The 16,526-nt window shown below is 54.9% G+C and overlaps 2 protein-coding genes across 6 annotated transcripts; one reads left to right on the top strand and one right to left on the bottom strand.

The window, feature by feature from the left end:
* Nucleotides 1-18: 18 nt before the first annotated feature.
* On the top strand, nt 19-7,087 carry HSP90AB1 (heat shock protein 90 alpha family class B member 1). 4 transcript variants are annotated; one of them, XR_013956511.1, is made up of 11 exons: nt 19-1,128; nt 1,266-1,472; nt 1,755-1,914; nt 2,117-2,250; nt 2,743-3,051; nt 3,466-3,631; nt 3,815-4,005; nt 4,264-4,411; nt 4,688-4,956; nt 5,063-5,286; nt 5,389-5,523. XR_013956511.1 is itself a non-coding variant. In XM_080614574.1 (11 exons), the coding sequence occupies exons 1-11, from the start codon at nt 982-984 to the stop codon at nt 6,350-6,352; spliced, it is 2,175 nt and encodes a 724-aa protein (XP_080470700.1). In that variant the 5' UTR covers nt 19-981; the 3' UTR covers nt 6,353-7,087. The 4 variants fall into 4 exon arrangements, 2 of the variants coding, with proteins under 2 accessions (XP_080470700.1, XP_080470699.1); XR_013956512.1 differs by having other exon boundaries at nt 5,063-5,128; nt 5,389-5,497; XM_080614574.1 differs by lacking the exon at nt 5,063-5,286 and adding an exon at nt 6,243-7,087 and having other exon boundaries at nt 5,389-5,722.
* Nucleotides 7,088-7,276: 189 nt separating this feature from the next.
* On the bottom strand, nt 7,277-16,428 carry SLC35B2 (solute carrier family 35 member B2). Of its 2 annotated transcripts, XM_080614577.1 has the most exons (5): nt 16,354-16,393; nt 14,625-14,688; nt 12,794-12,987; nt 12,391-12,551; nt 7,277-11,107 (listed from the first exon to the last, which is right to left on the bottom strand). In XM_080614577.1, the coding sequence occupies exons 3-5, from the start codon at nt 12,948-12,950 to the stop codon at nt 10,169-10,171; spliced, it is 1,257 nt and encodes a 418-aa protein (XP_080470703.1). In that variant the 5' UTR covers nt 12,951-12,987; nt 14,625-14,688; nt 16,354-16,393; the 3' UTR covers nt 7,277-10,168. The 2 variants fall into 2 exon arrangements, with proteins under 2 accessions (XP_080470703.1, XP_080470702.1); XM_080614576.1 differs by lacking the exon at nt 14,625-14,688 and having other exon boundaries at nt 16,354-16,428.
* Nucleotides 16,429-16,526: the final 98 nt, after the last annotated feature.

The raw sequence follows: 16,526 nt of genomic DNA, 5'->3' as shown, positions 1-16,526 counted from the left end.
CAGCAGGCAGGCTCAGTGGGGAGCCAGCACGGGGAGGAGTTGCAGCCCTCAGGGTTCATCAGGGGACCACCGGCACTTACAAGGAGGGAATGGACCTGCGTATTCTGGGGTGCACTGACCCGCAGTACACGCACCCGAAAGCTTCCTTGTGCCTGGAACAGCCGGAGTGCCACCTCCTGCTCCTGGGGGGGAACTGCAGCCCCTACCAGCGGCTCCCACCCCACAGCACCCACAGCCACCGCTTCCTCAGCCAAAGGCTGTGGGGCAGGGTGCCCTCATCCCACCTCTGGCTTCTCCGCGCCCACAGCCCCGAAAGGAAGGATAAAACACGAGGCTTGTTTTACCCTTGAACGCTAAAAACATAGCACACTCAGACACTCTTTTCCAGTGGGATCCGCTTTACTCTCAGACCCTGACATGATCTCCACATCCCGTCTCTCCCGCCATCTTGCCCCCCTCCTCAGCCGCAGCATCTGCGTACACCCAGCCTCGGGACGGCAGAGCTGCGTGGTTCTCAGCCTCGGGAATGCTGCTGGAACAGCAGAAACCTCCCGCACCCGCGGCTGTAGGGAGCCTACAACCAGCTGCTACCGCCAGCATCACTTATAACCCCCATGAAAGCCTCTGGAAGCATGTCGGTAATGCTGCCCACCGCGATGGTCTTATTCCGCTGCCAGCAGCAGGCCCGAAAGCGGCATGAAGCTGAAGACTGCGGCCCGCCCCCACCATGGCCGCCGCCGTTAAAACGGCAACGCTGGTTGCCGGTTACTGTGAGCTGCCAGAACCAGGGACGCTTTAAGGCGGAAGGAGACGGTGTGAGGTGAGTCCCGGCCGTGCCTAGAAAACGCGTGCGGCGGAAGGAGTCTCTCCTGAGGCGGTTGCTCGCGCCTCACACAGTGGGTGCTGCGCGGCCTGTGGAGCCGGTGTGGTATGGTTCGGTTCGGTTCTCCTCGGTGCTGATGGGCTGTGCTTGCCTTGCAGATGCCTGAGCAAGTGCAGCGCGATGAGGAGGATGCGGAGACCTTCGCTTTCCAGGCGGAGATCGCCCAGCTCATGTCGCTCATCATCAACACTTTCTACTCCAACAAGGAGATCTTCTTGCGGGAGCTCATCTCCAACGCCTCTGACGTGAGCCCGGTCCCCTTCCTCGGTGTGGGGGGAAGCTGATGTCGCGTGGGGGTGCCCAGGGAAAGGCGGGTGTCTGCTGCGGAAGGGAGGTGTGTGCTGAGGGGGGAGGCGGCGGTGAGCATCACTCTCTCCCCTAGGCATTGGATAAGATCCGCTATGAGAGCCTGACTGACCCCTCAAAGCTAGACAGTGGTAAAGATCTCAAGATTGACATAGTCCCCAACCCCCGGGAGCGCACACTCACCTTGGTGGACACTGGCATTGGGATGACAAAAGCAGACCTCATCAACAACCTGGGCACCATTGCCAAATCTGGAACCAAAGCCTTCATGGAAGCCCTGCAGGTGGGTTGTCCTTAGCTGCATGAGATTCTTAGGGCCTGGGCCACAGGCTTGCACTAGAATATAACCATATTTATGCTGCCTTTTTGGCTGTGGGAGCTGTTGGTGTACCCAGCTGTGCTTCCGCACCTTCCCAGCAGCAGGGAGAAGCCGAGGGTAGGGCTGGCTGCCTATTGGCACTTGTGTTTTTCTCCGCATGCTTGACCCAGTTCTTTGCTGCTGTGAATCAGCTGTAGACACCTCTTGTTTCTTCACTGATCTGTCAATCTTTCTCTGCTTTCACAGGCTGGTGCAGACATTTCCATGATTGGGCAGTTTGGTGTGGGTTTCTATTCTGCCTATCTAGTGGCTGAGAAGGTGGCTGTTATTACCAAGCACAATGATGATGAGCAGTATGCTTGGGAGTCATCAGCTGGGGGCTCCTTCACTGTCCAAACTGATCATGGTATGTATTGTACAGAAAATCCACAAATATATTTACTTGCTAGAAGCATTCCTTTTCTTGGAGCTTTTTAGAACTATGCTGCATTGTCAGGCACACTTGTTAGGTATCAAGTAGTGTTTAGAATCAAGAAGCTGGTCCTGCTTGTACTCAGCCCTTTAATACTATGCCCTGAAATGCTTATGTTTCTCTCAACGCACGGTAGGTGAGCCCATTGGACGGGGCACCAAAGTGATCCTATATTTGAAGGAGGACCAGACAGAGTACTTGGAGGAGCGACGTGTCAAAGAGGTGGTGAAGAAGCACTCTCAGTTTATTGGCTACCCCATCACACTCTATGTACGTAAGGGAAGGACTGCAGGGACCCATTGGGAAGCTTAGAGGCAGGGGTGGGTGGTGTTGCAAGCAGCAGCCCTGGAAAGGGCAGAGTAACTTTGGTTCACTTCCATAGCTTCAGGCTGCTGGGTATTGAGCAGTGGTGCTTCCAGCTTCTGCAGCCAGAGATGATTTGAGGTTGGGGGCTTCCTGAAGGGTGAATGTGGTGGGTATCCAGGCACACTTTAGGCCTTTGATCTGCGCAGCTAGAGGTCATCTAAACCAGCCATGGAGGCTTGGTGGCTTTGTGCCTCTTGTCTCATCTTCTCAGACATAGCTTTTGGTTGCATTTGCTGTGGAGGGACTCTGAGGGCTGGCTTCAGGAGAAGCCCTGCTTTCAGGTGTTGCATTTGTTGGGCCTTGGAGGGTACTCATTTCTCTCACCTAGAGCAAAACGATTCCTGGTAACAGTTGCCTGGGGATAAACCTGACTCTTGCTTGTCCCTTTCTCCATAGACTGAGAAGGAGCGTGAGAAAGAGATCAGTGGCGATGAGGCTGAGGAGGAGAAAGATGAGAAGGAAGAGGAAGAGTCAGCATCCAAAGATGAGGAGAAACCCAAAATTGAGGATGTGGGCTCTGATGAGGAGGAAGGAGGTAAAGGCAAGAAGAAGACCAAGAAAATCAAGGAGAAATATATTGACCAGGAGGAGCTGAACAAGACCAAGCCTATTTGGACACGCAACCCTGACGACATCACCCAGGAGGAGTATGGCGAGTTCTATAAGAGCCTTACCAATGATTGGGAAGACCATCTGGCTGTCAAGGTAGGTGCTGGACTACCCTGGCTTCCAGGGTGAGGCAGAGGGCCCCTTTCTGGTCCATACGCAGAACTACTGCATGGTTGGGCCTCAGTGGGACTGAGGGCTCTAGGCCTCTTGGTGCCTCAGCCTGCACTGCAACTCTGACGCAGGTAGAGAGGTTGGTAGTGCCAGCCTCGAATCAGGATGGGAGCGTGTTTGGCCTCAGAGAGGCATAACTTCTCTCTCCAGGCCTGCTGGATGGCAGAGACCCCTGGCACATAGGAGGAAGTGAGGCTGAGGAGGAACAAATGCAGGCTCCTTGGATGTGCCAGGCCCGCCAGCCCACGTGCTGATGAGCAGTAGTTCAGCCTGCCCACAGTGAGCCCTGGGACAGAAGTGAAGCACCCTGGCAGCTGTTTTTCCTTCCTGTCTCTGCAGCACTTCTCTGTGGAAGGGCAGCTGGAGTTCAGGGCCCTGCTTTTCATCCCACGCCGTGCCCCTTTTGATCTCTTCGAGAACAAGAAAAAGAAGAATAACATTAAGCTGTATGTGAGGCGTGTCTTCATCATGGACAGCTGTGATGAGCTCATCCCTGAGTACCTAAGTAAGAGCCCCCTGCCTCTGTCTCCCAGTATGGAGCTGGGACTACCACAGCCTGTGGTACTGCTCCCAGTACAGAGTGGCACGGCTGGCGTGGGCACACAGCAGTCAGTGTCTTAATGGTTTTCCTCCTGTGATGAAGCTCAGAGCTCTTAACCTGATGCCTGTTTTCATTTCCCCTGCTCAGACTTTATCTGGGGTGTTGTGGACTCCGAGGACCTGCCTGTGAACATCTCCCGTGAGATGCTCCAGCAGAGCAAGATCCTCAAGGTGGTCCGCAAAAACATTGTGAAGAAGTGTTTGGAGCTCTTCTGCGAGCTGGCAGAGGACAAGGAGAACTACAAGAAATTTTATGAGGCTTTTTCCAAGAATCTGAAGGTGAGGTGGCACCCTGCACCTGCAGGAGGGGGGCGGCCCATGACCTGTCTGTCTTGAAGAGCAGCCTGGTCGCTGTGCTATGTCTTCTCTGCATGGGTGTTGAGATACAGTGGGTTTTGCAAGTGCCCCAGAGACTTTGTGGGCATCTGGTGGCTCTGGCTGCCCTAAGCTCAACACTCAAATGATCGGGGTGGGCAGAGGTGGCCAGGTGCATGTGCTTCCCATCCTGGACGCTTCATGCATCTCCTCTGCTCCCAGCTGGGCATCCACGAGGACTCGACCAACCAAAAGCGCCTTTCGGAGCTGCTGCGGTACCACACATCCCAGTCGGGTGATGAGATGACTTCGCTTTCAGAATATGTGTCCCGTATGAAGGACAACCAGAAGAGTATCTACTACATCACAGGTGAGCCAGAGCTTCTCTGTGTCCTAGTGAGGTGGAGGCAGGTTACCTGCCGACCAGCCCCTGACTTAGAGCAGGTTTTTCCAGGTAGGTGCTGATGCCCTCAGCAGACCTTCCTGGCTGAATCGCAGCCTGTCCCTGGGCACTGGAGGAAGACCACCAGGCTTTAGAGCCCTGGTTGCATCCAGTTTCATGCTAGGGGTTCTGAGTGACTGATACTGTTTGTCCTGCTGAAACCATGTCTTGGTGACATCTCATTTCTACACCTCACAAACACAGGGGAGAGTAAGGAGCAGGTTGCCAACTCAGCCTTTGTGGAATGCGTGTGGAAACGTGGCTTTGAAGTGGTGTACATGACAGAGCCCATTGATGAGTACTGTGTGCAGCAGCTCAAGGAGTTTGATGGCAAAAGCGTGGTATCGGTCACCAAAGAGGGGCTGGAGCTGCCTGAGGATGAGGAGGAGAAAAAGAAGATGGAGGAGAGCAAGGCCAAGTTCGAGACCCTCTGCAAACTCATGAAGGAGATCCTGGACAAGAAGGTGGAGAAGGTGAGATGGGCAGGGTGCTCAGCTCTGGGCTGGAGGGAGCAGGCTCGCTCTCCTCTGTGATACAGGCAAGGGCCTCAGCTCAACGCATGCCTCTCATCTCCTGCAGAGGAGCCGCTAAAGGAGACTGGAGATCCCAGCATGCACCATCTTCCTCTAAGCAGCCAGGCTGCAGGTGAGGGGCACTGACCCAAAAACGTGCATTGATGGGAGAAGGTAAGTGTTGGAAACATCAGCGGGTGCTGAAGGTGCTGGCTGAGCTGTCCAAACCAATCTGTGCAGCAGTCCTGGAGCTGCTTTGGAGGATCTGTGCTTGCTTTGGAGTGTACTCAGGTGAACCTGGGGCAAAGACCCCTGTGGTATCCTGTATGTTGTGGCTGGGCCCAGTCCAGGGTGTATGGACCTTGCTCAGCTAACCCTTGGCTACGTTGGCAGGTAACTGTCTCAAACCGGTTGGTCTCATCTCCCTGCTGCATTGTCACCAGCACCTATGGTTGGACAGCCAACATGGAGCGCATCATGAAGGCTCAGGCACTGAGAGACAACTCTACCATGGGCTATATGATGGCTAAGAAGCACCTGGAGATCAACCCTGACCACCCAATTGTGGAAACCCTCCGCCAGAAGGCTGATGCTGACAAGAATGACAAAGCTGTCAAAGATCGGGTGGTGCTACTCTTTGAGACTGCTCTGCTCTCCTCTGGCTTCTCCCTGGAGGATCCGCAAACCCACTCCAACCGCATCTACAGGATGATCAAACTGGGGCTTGGTAGGTGTCCATGCAGCTTCTCAGGGCTGGAGCAGGTCTGAAAGCAAGTAAGCTGGTCAGGCTAGTGTGTACTGTCTTGGGGCAGGGGAGGCCAGTAACTGTGGTGCTGGTGTGTTGTGCAGAACTGGCTCCCTACATAAATAAGGTGGCTAGGGGCAAGTAGAAACCTGGAATTAAGGTACTCTGAGTGGGTCTCAGGGCTCAGAGTGGACTGTCCTGTCCTTCCCAGAGCAAGGAGCCACTGCCAGACTGCTCAAATCACAAACTGAGACTTTTTTTACTACTTCAGAGTGGATGTCAAAAATCTGTTGTGGGAGATATGACCCATTTGATAAAACAGCTTGTACCTGCACCCAACTTTGTTTCCTCCAAATTTGCTATTTAGCTAAAAATGTAAATCAGAAGATGGGGCTTGACATAACTACTGGGTGGTAATAGTCCTGTCCTTCAAACTGCTGGCAGAAAATGCCTTTGGGATCAGGTGTCACCTGGAGGTCTTCCCTTTCCTCCCTTCTTCCAGGCATTGATGAAGATGAGGTGATTGCAGAGGTACCCAGTGCAGCTGCCTCTGATGAAATTCCCCCTCTGGAGGGAGATGAAGATACATCCCGCATGGAAGAGGTAGACTAAAGCAGGAGTAAGCCTCTTCCCTCACCTGCCAGGCCTCTGCCCCCTTATCATGTCTGCTTAGAAGGGGGGGTCTGCTGCCACCAGCTGCTACTGACTCTTTGGTGGTGTCTTTTTTCTTGGGTTTGCTTGTTTGGGGTTGTTTTTGGCAGGGTGCAGGAGGTAATCATTCCCTGTGTGCCAGTAGTGAGTGGTTCAGACAGCCTGAGGCATGTCTGTTCTGTGTTCTTCTGCTTGTGTAGGAACAGCTCCCATCAGCTGATGGGGTGTGGAGGGGAGGAGGCATCAGACTTCTCTTATGTCCCCACCATGGAGCCTTCCATGTTCCCAGTAGGCATCAAACCTTGTTCTACTGGGGTGGGAGAGACCTTCCTCTGAGCTGTTGCTTCCCTGAACCCCCAGGGTAGGATATTGTATTTCAGTTATGTTTTGTTTTCCTGGGGCTTTTATGGTCTGAAATTAAAATATTGAAGAATGTGATTTACCTACCCAGGGTCCCTTGTGTTTCATGCTTACCTTACAGAGGAAAGGGTCTCAGCCTCCGCCTGAGGGTAATGGCCCACTGGTCTCCCCCCCTACCCTGTGACTGGTTTTCAGATTGCTTTAGGTGATCTCTACCCTATCCTATGCCTGACCAGGCACCAAGAAGGGGGTAGGAAAAACACAAGGCCTGCTGTGGAGGCAGGGATATCTCCTGTGGGCAGCTCTCCAGCTGGACTGCTGCATACCCACAGCCTGGGAACAAACATGTTCCAAACTGCACATGGAGCTGCTGCCAGTGCCTGAGCCCACACTGCTGCTGGCTGGTGTGATCTGAGCGTCCCTGGGGCAGGAGCTGTGGCAGGAGCCATCTGCTTGCTCTGCTGTGGTGCAGGGCAGGGGGGAAGTGACAGCTCAGCACTGTACTCCAGCTGCCTCTCTTCAGCTCTTAGGCCAAAAGGTTTCATTCTCTGGACTCCTTTACTCCCACCTCTAGCCTGCTCTTTCTGGGCTTCTACAGCCCTGGGGGTGGGTGGGTGTTGGCAGTATTTGGCCACCAGTATCTGGTCTTTTGCCTGGGTTTCCTGAGAAGCCTGGGGCATCTGACTAATCTACTGCTTGCACTGAACTCCCACCATGAATGGGGTTTGTCACCATCAGCCACAGTGCCTCCTGGGGTTTGTCAGGGAAGAGTGACATCATCCAGTTCTCCGTCTGCCTGCCAGCCACCACAGGCACAAAATGGAGTGGGCTTTAGCCAGTGTCCATCTTCAGCAGGGAGGGAAGGAGGCAGCAGAGCCTGCTGGGGTCTCTCACTGCACACCAAGGTGTGGTGCTGCCTGTGTGGGCAGCTGTCAGGGAGCTAGGGCAGTGCTGGAGCTGAGCTGGCAAATGCCTTCAGCATGGGTTTATCTCCCTCAGGAGAGGAGGGGGGGAAAGTGTTTAACAGAGGTTTCTGTCTGGATAGGAAGGTTTTGCCAAATATCAAATCAGTAAAGTCATGCCCCCATTCCTGGCAGTGTTCAAGGCCAGCCTGGACAGGGCTCTGATCAACCTGGTCTAGCAGAAGGTGTCCCTGCTCATGGCAGGGGATTGGAACAGGATCAGCTTTAAGGTGCCTTCTACCCGCAACCATTCTATGGAAGTCCATTATTTTTAACTTTATTTTGGGGTTTGTTTCCTACTGTTTTCTCTTCAACTCTACACTTACATTACAGAGATCCCATTCCAACCTGGCACACAACATTTTTATTTTTTTTTTCTCCCCTCTTCTTTTGACAGAAGGAAAAATTAATTCCGTTTCCGGTCTGTCAGCAGGGAGTGGGGGCAGGTGCTTGGGGTGGCATTTGCAGAGGCAGGATGAAGGGCTGTGAGGCTGCACAGGCACTTCCAAGAGCTAAGAGCTAGGAAAGGAGCTCAGGCGAAACTGCTGGAGAGCCAAGTGCTCTGAAGCCTGGGCTGTGCTAGGCACAACCTCCGGTACCCCTGCTGGAACAGCACTGTGGTAAGCAGCTCCCCTCCTCTTGCAGCCCTCACCCTTTCTCCAGTTGTTAGGTCAGGGTCCGTTTCTGACCCGAGACCTTACTATGACAGGATTGCATAGGCCTACAGCTAAGGTTTTTCAGCAGGTCTCCACATATACCAATAGAGTGTACCATCTGCACCCCCAAGCCTCCACTGGCTCTGGTGGGGGGGCCTGTGGAGCTTGTCTTGGTGCAGATGCACCCTGTAAATGATAGGTTCCTCCAGGCCTTGCTCCAGCACTGGCGACTCAGGCCTCTGCACCACCCCTCTCTAGGTACACAGGCTGTAGCTACACTCCCTGGGGCTGCCCAAGCTGCACCATGGAGGAAACCCTGGAGCCAAACCAGGGGCAGGCTAAAAGCTCCTCCACCTCCCCACCAGCATAAGCAGTGGTCCAAACCTGGCAATGCTCCCCAGTCATGTGTGCAAAGATCTCATGTCAGGCCTTGCAGCTTTAGGTCCAACCCTGTCTGATACCTGCCTGGGCAGAGGCACCTGTGTTTGGAAAGAAAAGACAGATTTGCTGTCCTGAGGAGACTATTGAGGGGGGATGCACGAAGGGTTGGGAAGTCTCTCCCCTCCTTTGAGGTAGCTAGGAAAAAAAAAAACATGTACCCCCAGGGCACTATATGCAGCATATTTTTAATTTAATAAAATAAAAAGAGAAAAAAGTTGCCTTTCAAAAGTACCAAAACCTGCTGGCATTTCAGTCAGGTTGTGTTGAGGAGGAAAGGGTTAACCAGTAAAACCCAGGCTCCTGGGGAAGAGCAGCTTCCACTGCTCCATCCCTTGCTGCCTGGGGAAGCAGGTGCCCAACTTGCTCATCCCCTGCTGCCTGTGGAGCAGGAGCAAGGCACCGCAAGCAAATTCTGCCCTACTGCTCAGCCCCCCAGGCACAGTGCGGCTCTGGCCAGGCTCCAAGAAAGCTGGGCCTGTTGCCTCCAGTTGGCAGGAAGAAGAGGGGCTGTTTGTGCTTCTCTGAATGGCAACTGCAAAGCCCAGAACCTGTGGCACTAAGGCACCCCGAGGTGATGCTCGGGCTTCTGGACAGAGCAGCCTTTGGCCTGTGACAGCAGTGGATGTAACCAAAAAGCAAACTAGAACAACTCAGCAAGCCTGGAGAACTGTACCGGCCAGCCTGGCCTAAGGGGTGCGGAGAAAAGTGGCTCAGAGCAGGGGTAAAGAACTGAGAAAACCAACCAGAGAGGTACCGGCCTGCACTGCAGAGTGCTCTCCCAGAGCAGAGCCCAGGCCTGGGGTAGGACAGGCTGGGGGTCCTTCCCTTAACTGTGCTTGTCCTACCTGGAGCACCTCACCTGCCTTGTGACAGGCTCAGGCTGGGACTTTACTCACATGGAGTTGTTTGAAAGCTAGTGTTCTGCTTGCCCTTTCCTCCAGTTGAGCTCTGTAGCAATGACAGAAATGGAGGAGCATTAGCCAGAGGCAAGATGGTGCCAGGAAAAAGAGCTCCCTTGTTCATCAGTGACTTTGGAGAAGCCACAAGACAGAGGTGGGGCAGGAGTACCAGCAGCCTCATGCTGGCTTTCCCCCAGGATGTGAGCCCCCAGGCCCATGCCTTGCCTGAAAGTCTTTGACCTATTAAGGCAAATGGAAAGGTTTGGAGCTGTGGCAGCCCAAAGCATTCCCTGGGCTTGTTTCAGTCCCTTCCCCAGGAAGAGCAGGTGGAAAAATAAGTCACTGGTCCAGCCTATCCATACCCCACCCTGCTCCTCAGTGGGTTCTCAGAAATCAAGCAAGTATCCCAGGGCAGAGGCAGGACAGCAGGCACGGTTTAAACACCGTGGCCCCAGCTCCTTAGACCTTTTGCACAGGGGTCTCGCCTGGTGGGAGCTTCTTACTGCGCTTCTTCATGCGGCTGCGGGCATAGACACGGAGGAAGAGGGCCATGAAGACAACAGCTACGCCCAGCCCACCCACAACAGTGACAGTGTGCCCATAGATGAGGCAGGAAAGGAGGATTGCAAAGGCCTGGCGCAGTGTCATGATGATGGTGAAGACAGCAGCCCCGAACTGGTTGATGGTGTAGAAGATGAAGAGCTGGCCGAAGGCGGAGCACACAGAGAGCAGCACGGCATGGGCTGTGAACTCCGAGTGCCGGGACATGAAGCGAACTGACTCCAGCAAGGCACCCTGCTCCAAGAGCGAGCCCACCGTGAAGAGGCAGGAGAAGATGTTGACACCAAACATCATCTGCACAGGAGACATCTTGTAAGCAAAGAGGGCATCCTGCCAGTTGGAGGTGAAGCTGTCAAAGATAATGTAGCCAGCCAGGAGAATTATGCCTGAGAAAGTGGTAACAGTGGACACATGTCTGTTTGGAGCACTGGAGAGCAGGAACATGCTGACCCCCACAGAGATGAGGGCAGCAGTCAGGTACTCCCAGTACTCGTAACTCTTGCGTGACACCAGTTTGCCCATCATCATCACTGGGATCACTTTGGAGGCCTTGGCCAGCACTTGGGTGGGGAAACTGATGTATTTGAGTGCCTCATACTGGCACCAGCTGCTGAGGATATTGGAGAGGGAAGCAAAGGAGTATTTGTACATGGGAGCCCCATGGCGCGGCTGCTTGGTCAGGGCACAGTACAGACCAGCCACTGTAAAGGCCAGGATGCGGTTCATGAACACGAGGAACTGGGAGTCCTTGAACTTCTCACCGGGGTCTGTTTCAGTGGCACCATACGTTCTCGTCATCACACGCTCCTGCAGGACGCCCCATGTGAGGTAGGAGGCCTGCAAAGCAGGAGGAGCACAGGGACAGTCAGGACCCACGAAGGGCAGCTGCAAGCAGTCACAGGGAGAACAGACCCCAGGAGATCCTTGCTTGCCCCACCGTTGCCTCACCCTTCGCGTGGCAATGGGACCCTGGGAGATGGGGCCACCTCCCACTCCACCCCTCTGAGGGAACCCAGTGTCCCGTCTAGTTACAACCGGGAACATCCTGTCCCACACAAAACCTGCTCAGTTTACAGCCTCTTCAAGGGAGAGAGGCCGTCAAAGCAAACACCCGGGTGTACTGCGAGCCGTTACACTGTAAGCTCCCTGTTGAACCAGACCAACAGAATCAGGGAATGTTAGCCGCGTGTTGCTGCAGGTTTGGTGCCAGCTCCCTGCGGCAGGTCCTGCCAGTTTTCCCAGGGGCCTCTGCATTGGTTTTTTTTTTATTTCCAGCTCCCTAGGCTCAGTTCTTCCACCCAAATCTAGTCTGAAACCCAGCAGACAAAACTGTTCTCCAGGGATTATCACTGTTCTGGCTGTCACCTCTGCTATGTCTGGTGTGAAAGCACCAAGCCTCTCTCAAAAGTAACACAGACTTCTCTCACCACACATCCCCTTCAGAGAAACTGAGGCACAGAGAGATGGAAGGACTTGCTGGTGAGCTGCAAGTCTGAATGGATGGGGTAGTCTGCCAGCAGGTGGATGTCTTCTGCTGGCTGCATGGGGTTTTCTCTCACAATGCCCACGTTTCTATTTTTATTCCTCAAAGACTCCCAAAGCTGCCCTTCCTAATGACACTCAGGCTGTAGCTGAGACTTAGGAAAACTCACATTAAAAATTCCTGTTTATCTGTAGCTGAATTCAGTAATTCTCCCCAGTATTTGAATCTAATCCATCAAGGTAGGATATAGCAGCCCCAGAAGATGACCCAGAGATAAGAGGGAAATAAGAGGGCTAAAACTATCTGCTACTCTGACATGATGGCTAGAACAAAAGCAGCCCTAACAATGTGCTGAATCACAGAATTTTCCCTGTCCATGGCTGCAGAGGACTGCAATCAGATGGACAGTGTTCACAGCCCAGACGACACCAGCTTAATTAAACAGACCTCCACAGCCCTTAGAGGTGACACAGCACCTCTGGTGGACTACCCTGGTTGAGAGGCTGTCCCCCAGCCTCCAACCCTGCCCCAGTCAAGGACAGCACCTTGCATCCTTGCTTTTCAAAGAACTGATGGCCACAAACCTGCTGCCCATGCCCTCCTCCCAGAGAGAAATGGCCACTCATGGGGCCCCTACCTGTAGACCAGCAGCGCAGAAGAGCAGTTTGAAGACCTGTCGTGCTGTAGATGACTCTATGGGCTCTGCTCGGGGTGGCAGGGAGCCATCCTCCTGGTGTACAGACTTCACCTCAGAGCCAAACACACATGATTTGATGACAGGGAAGCAAATGCCTCGGCCTGAACAGGGTAGGGAAACACAGAGACAAGAGTTAACCAGAGCCTTGGGCACCACAAGCTGCACCAGCTTGAGAGGTGAAGCCTCCTTCTTTACCGAGACAGCTCTGGGATACATCTCTGTTCAAGCCTGGTTTGACAAAGGAGGTTGGGGAGATGACCTTTCAGCATTGAACAGTGTTGACCAAGGGGGTGCAGAGAACTCAGAGGGAGGCAGGATGTGGAAGGGAAGCTCCTGCCATTACCTGTCTCCAGGTAATTCCTTCTCTTGAAGTACTGGATGAGGAGGAATCCCGGCACCACAATACTCGCGTAGCCAGCAGCATTAATAAAGAAACGGAAGAGCCAGAAGTCGCCCCATGAGTCCTGCAGGGCAGGGACGATCTCTTCACCAGTAGCCATCGTAGAGAGGGAAGCCAGCACGAGGGGAAGGCAAAATCTGCACAGAGAAAGAGGCAGCTGATGGGCTGCTAGTACCTAGTCAGCTCCTCTCTGCATGCCCACACCCCCTGCTGCCCAGCCTGCTCCCCACCAGCACCCAAATCCTACCCCAGCGACAGCAGTGATGAATCATAGAATCACAGAACAGTTAGGGTTGGAAAGGACCTTAAGATCATCTAGTTGCAACCCCCCTGCCATGGGCAGGGACACCTCACACTAAACCAGGTCACCCAAGGCTCTCTCCAATCTGGCCTTGAACACCACCAGGGATGGCGCATTCACAGCCTCCCTGGGCAACCCATTCCAGTGCCTCACCACCCTCACAGTAAAGAATTTCTTCCTTATATCTAATCTAAACTTCTCCTGTTTAAGTTTTAACCCATTACCCCTTGTCCTGTCACTACAGTCCCTAATGAAGGCTCCATCCCCAGCATCCTTGTAGGCCCCCTTCAGATACTGGAAGGCTGCTATGAGATCTCCACGCAGCCTTCTCTTCTCCAGGCTGAACAGCCCCAACTTTCTCAGCCTGTCTCCATATGGGAGGTGCTCCAGTCCCCTGATCATCCTCGTGGCCCTCCTCTGGACTTGTTCCAACAGTTCCATGTCCTTTTTATGTTGAGGACAGCAGAACTGCACACAATACCCCAAGTGAGGTCTCACGAGAGCAGAGTAGAGGGGCAGGATCACCTCCTTCGAGCTGCTGGTCACGCTCCTTTTGATGCAGCCCAGGATATGGTTGGGCAGCACATGGAGTAGGAAAAGCTCTCTGGAGTTGAAGAGCATATGCCACACATTTATAAGTGCTTCTGTTAAGGGTGTTTGCTCTGGGTTAGGAACACGTGGACTTGGAAACTTCAGTTTCCAGCACTGGAGAGATTGTTTGCACACTGTTGTAACCATCAGATTCTGACAACGCCCTTCCTCCAAATGCAAGAAGCACCTTGCACCTCACCGTTTTAGGTTAAACTTTAGCACAACTCCCGGCTGGAAAAAAGTAAAGGTCATTGAATGGAAAAAGTGACTCCTACCTACAGCTCATGTTTCAAGCCTGTGGCCAGAGCCACCTTCCTCTGAGAGCAAACAGCTCAGAGCTTTCCCCTCCGGCTGTGCAGGTGAGTGGAGGAGAGCAGAGGGCTCAGGCTGTCAGCCTCCCCCACCACCCCACGCAGCCCTGGCAGAGAGCGTGCCAAGGCACTCCCCACAGCCCAGAGGAAACTACCAGGGTCACCCGTGCGGCAAGACACAGCCAGAGAGCAAGGCTGGGAAGGAACTTTCCTGCCAGCTGCCTGGTTGGGATTTTACCAGGACTATCTGATAAGGCATAGCTGATATTCTTCAGCTACAGCCCTAGCAGGTGACCTAGCCAGCTTTAAAACCCCCTGAAGGAGTTCCTCCCTCTGCTGTACCCTCCCTCACAGAGGCAAACCTGTGATATTCAGGGGCCACACAAAGAACAAGAGCACCAAGTACACAACAGAATGAGCAAGCAGGCAAGAAGTTCCTCCATCCAAGGCCACATGTGCATCCTCTCCCTTGCAAAGCAATCCACTGCTTCCTGCATCAGGGTATGAGGTTTCCTTGGTTCATGCTCCATCCCTGCCTCAATTTTCTCAGTAGAGAAAGCCTCCAGATTACCTTGAGGGCCAGGTGAGGGTGCTGTGGGGCTGGCTACATAAACGCACCAGAAGACACTGAGCTCCTGTGACAGAAAAGGGCCAGATATGTTAATCCCCTCTCCCCAAAAAACAAGCAAGTCAAAGGAATTTAGGCTCTGTTTAGGGGTGTACCTGGCCCCAGTACAATAGTGCTGTGATATACGGCGGCCCCCACATGAAACTCACAGATGAAGAAACTCAGAACTTTAAAGGCAAGAAAGTCCCCCATCATTTCATGCACAAATCCTCCCCATAACCCCCCTGTCACCTTGGGAAAGGCCTCAGGGGCTTTTCTCATCCTCAGTTGCTGTGGCCAGGCTCCCAGAACCCAACAACCTGACCTAAGCTGAGGCTCGTGTTTCACCCTGAAATCTCCCTTCTCTGATTTAAGGACCCAGAAATTCCCAGCCTGTGGAGAAGTACAAACAGCTGTGGGTGGGTTTCTGTGCCTGCTTCCAATCCCTCCCCCTGCTGTCCCCCGCAGATAAAGGCAGATTGACACCTCCACCCATCATCTCTCCTGCTGCAGGGGCATCACTGCAGGCTGCAACAACAGGGTTGGGTGCAGACACCTGGGGCTGAAACTGTCCACGTGCTGCTGGGTCTGCCTGTGTTAAGTAACCCTGGCTGATCACAGCAGCCCTCTTGTTGTGCAGAGGGTGCAGAAACGCCGTTTGCTTTTGCAGAAGTCAGACATAATGGCGGGATCGGTTACTACATTCATGGGCCACGACTCCCTTCAACCTGACGGGGACTGAAAGCCAGCCAGCTTTGCTCAGCACGACTGTGCCTGCTGTTACCCCGCCGGCCCCCTCAGTGTGGCCATGGGAGGAGAACCAGCCCTGCTCCCCCACAGCGACAGTGAAGAGGAGGCTATGAGGGACAATGGCTCTCTCTATGCCTGCGCTAGCAATTCCCAGGCCCCGAGAGATGACTCAGTGCAGCAGGGGCTGCCCTCCCCACCGAGGCTGGGAAGGAACAGGGACGCCAGTGTTACAGGTAGAAAGCGGGAGGGGGGGGGGGCCGCGCACGGCAAGCAGGCGGCACTCTGAGGCATGAAAGGAACCTTAGTCTGGGGCCGGGGAGCCGAGACAACAGACTCGGGTACTGTTCCCCTCGGCACAGGAGGGGCAGTGCTCGAACGCACCGCTTCGGCGCCAGGCTGGGCTACAGCCCTCTGCCTGCGGTGCACAGTCTGGGTCCCGGGCCAGAGGTCTGAATACAGTCCCTGCCTGCAGCCCCGCTCTTCAGGAGCTCAACTCCAGCGCCTCGAAGGGCTCAGCCCAAACGCAAGCCTGGAGCGTGGAAGCGCACGGCCCCCACTCACAGCGCCGGGCAGCAGGGGTACCCTGCCGCGGCCGCCGGGCTGCCGATCCCCGCCGGCCGCTCCTAGGGTCTCCCCAGCGGCGGGCCGGGCCCCGGGGGTGCCCGGCAAAGAGGAGGCGTACGGCATTCCGGCCCCCGCCCGGGGACTTTGCTATTCCGAGGCTCCGGCGGCCTCAGCCCGGGGACCGGCCCCGTGAGCCCGTGCAGAAGCGGCCTCTGGGTGCGAGGCGAGCGGAGCCCCGGGGACACCTCCCGGCTCGGCAGCCACGTCCTCAGCGAACGGGCCGGCAGCCCTCTCCCACCCTTGTCCCCTTGCCTAGCGGGGACCGCTGCCGCCCGCAGCCCGACCCGCCCTCCGTGCCCACCCCAGCCTCGCTACCCACCTTGCACCCGGCCTGGCCCCGGCCCCGCTCCCGGCCGGCTCCCCCGAGCTCCGCTCCCGGCGGCGGCAGCGGTGGCGGAACACCCGCCCTGTGGGTGAGCAGCGGCGGCTCACAGCGCCCCCTGCCGCTCCGGAGGAGCGCCGCCGTGCCCCCGGCGGAGTCCGGCCGCGCTG

Source organism: Psittacula echo (assembly GCF_963264785.1).
Source record: "Psittacula echo genome assembly, chromosome: 4".
Taxonomy (NCBI): domain Eukaryota; kingdom Metazoa; phylum Chordata; class Aves; order Psittaciformes; family Psittacidae; genus Psittacula; species Psittacula echo.
The sequence above is the reverse complement of the archived record's forward strand: the minus strand, read 5'-3'. Positions and strand labels throughout refer to the sequence as shown.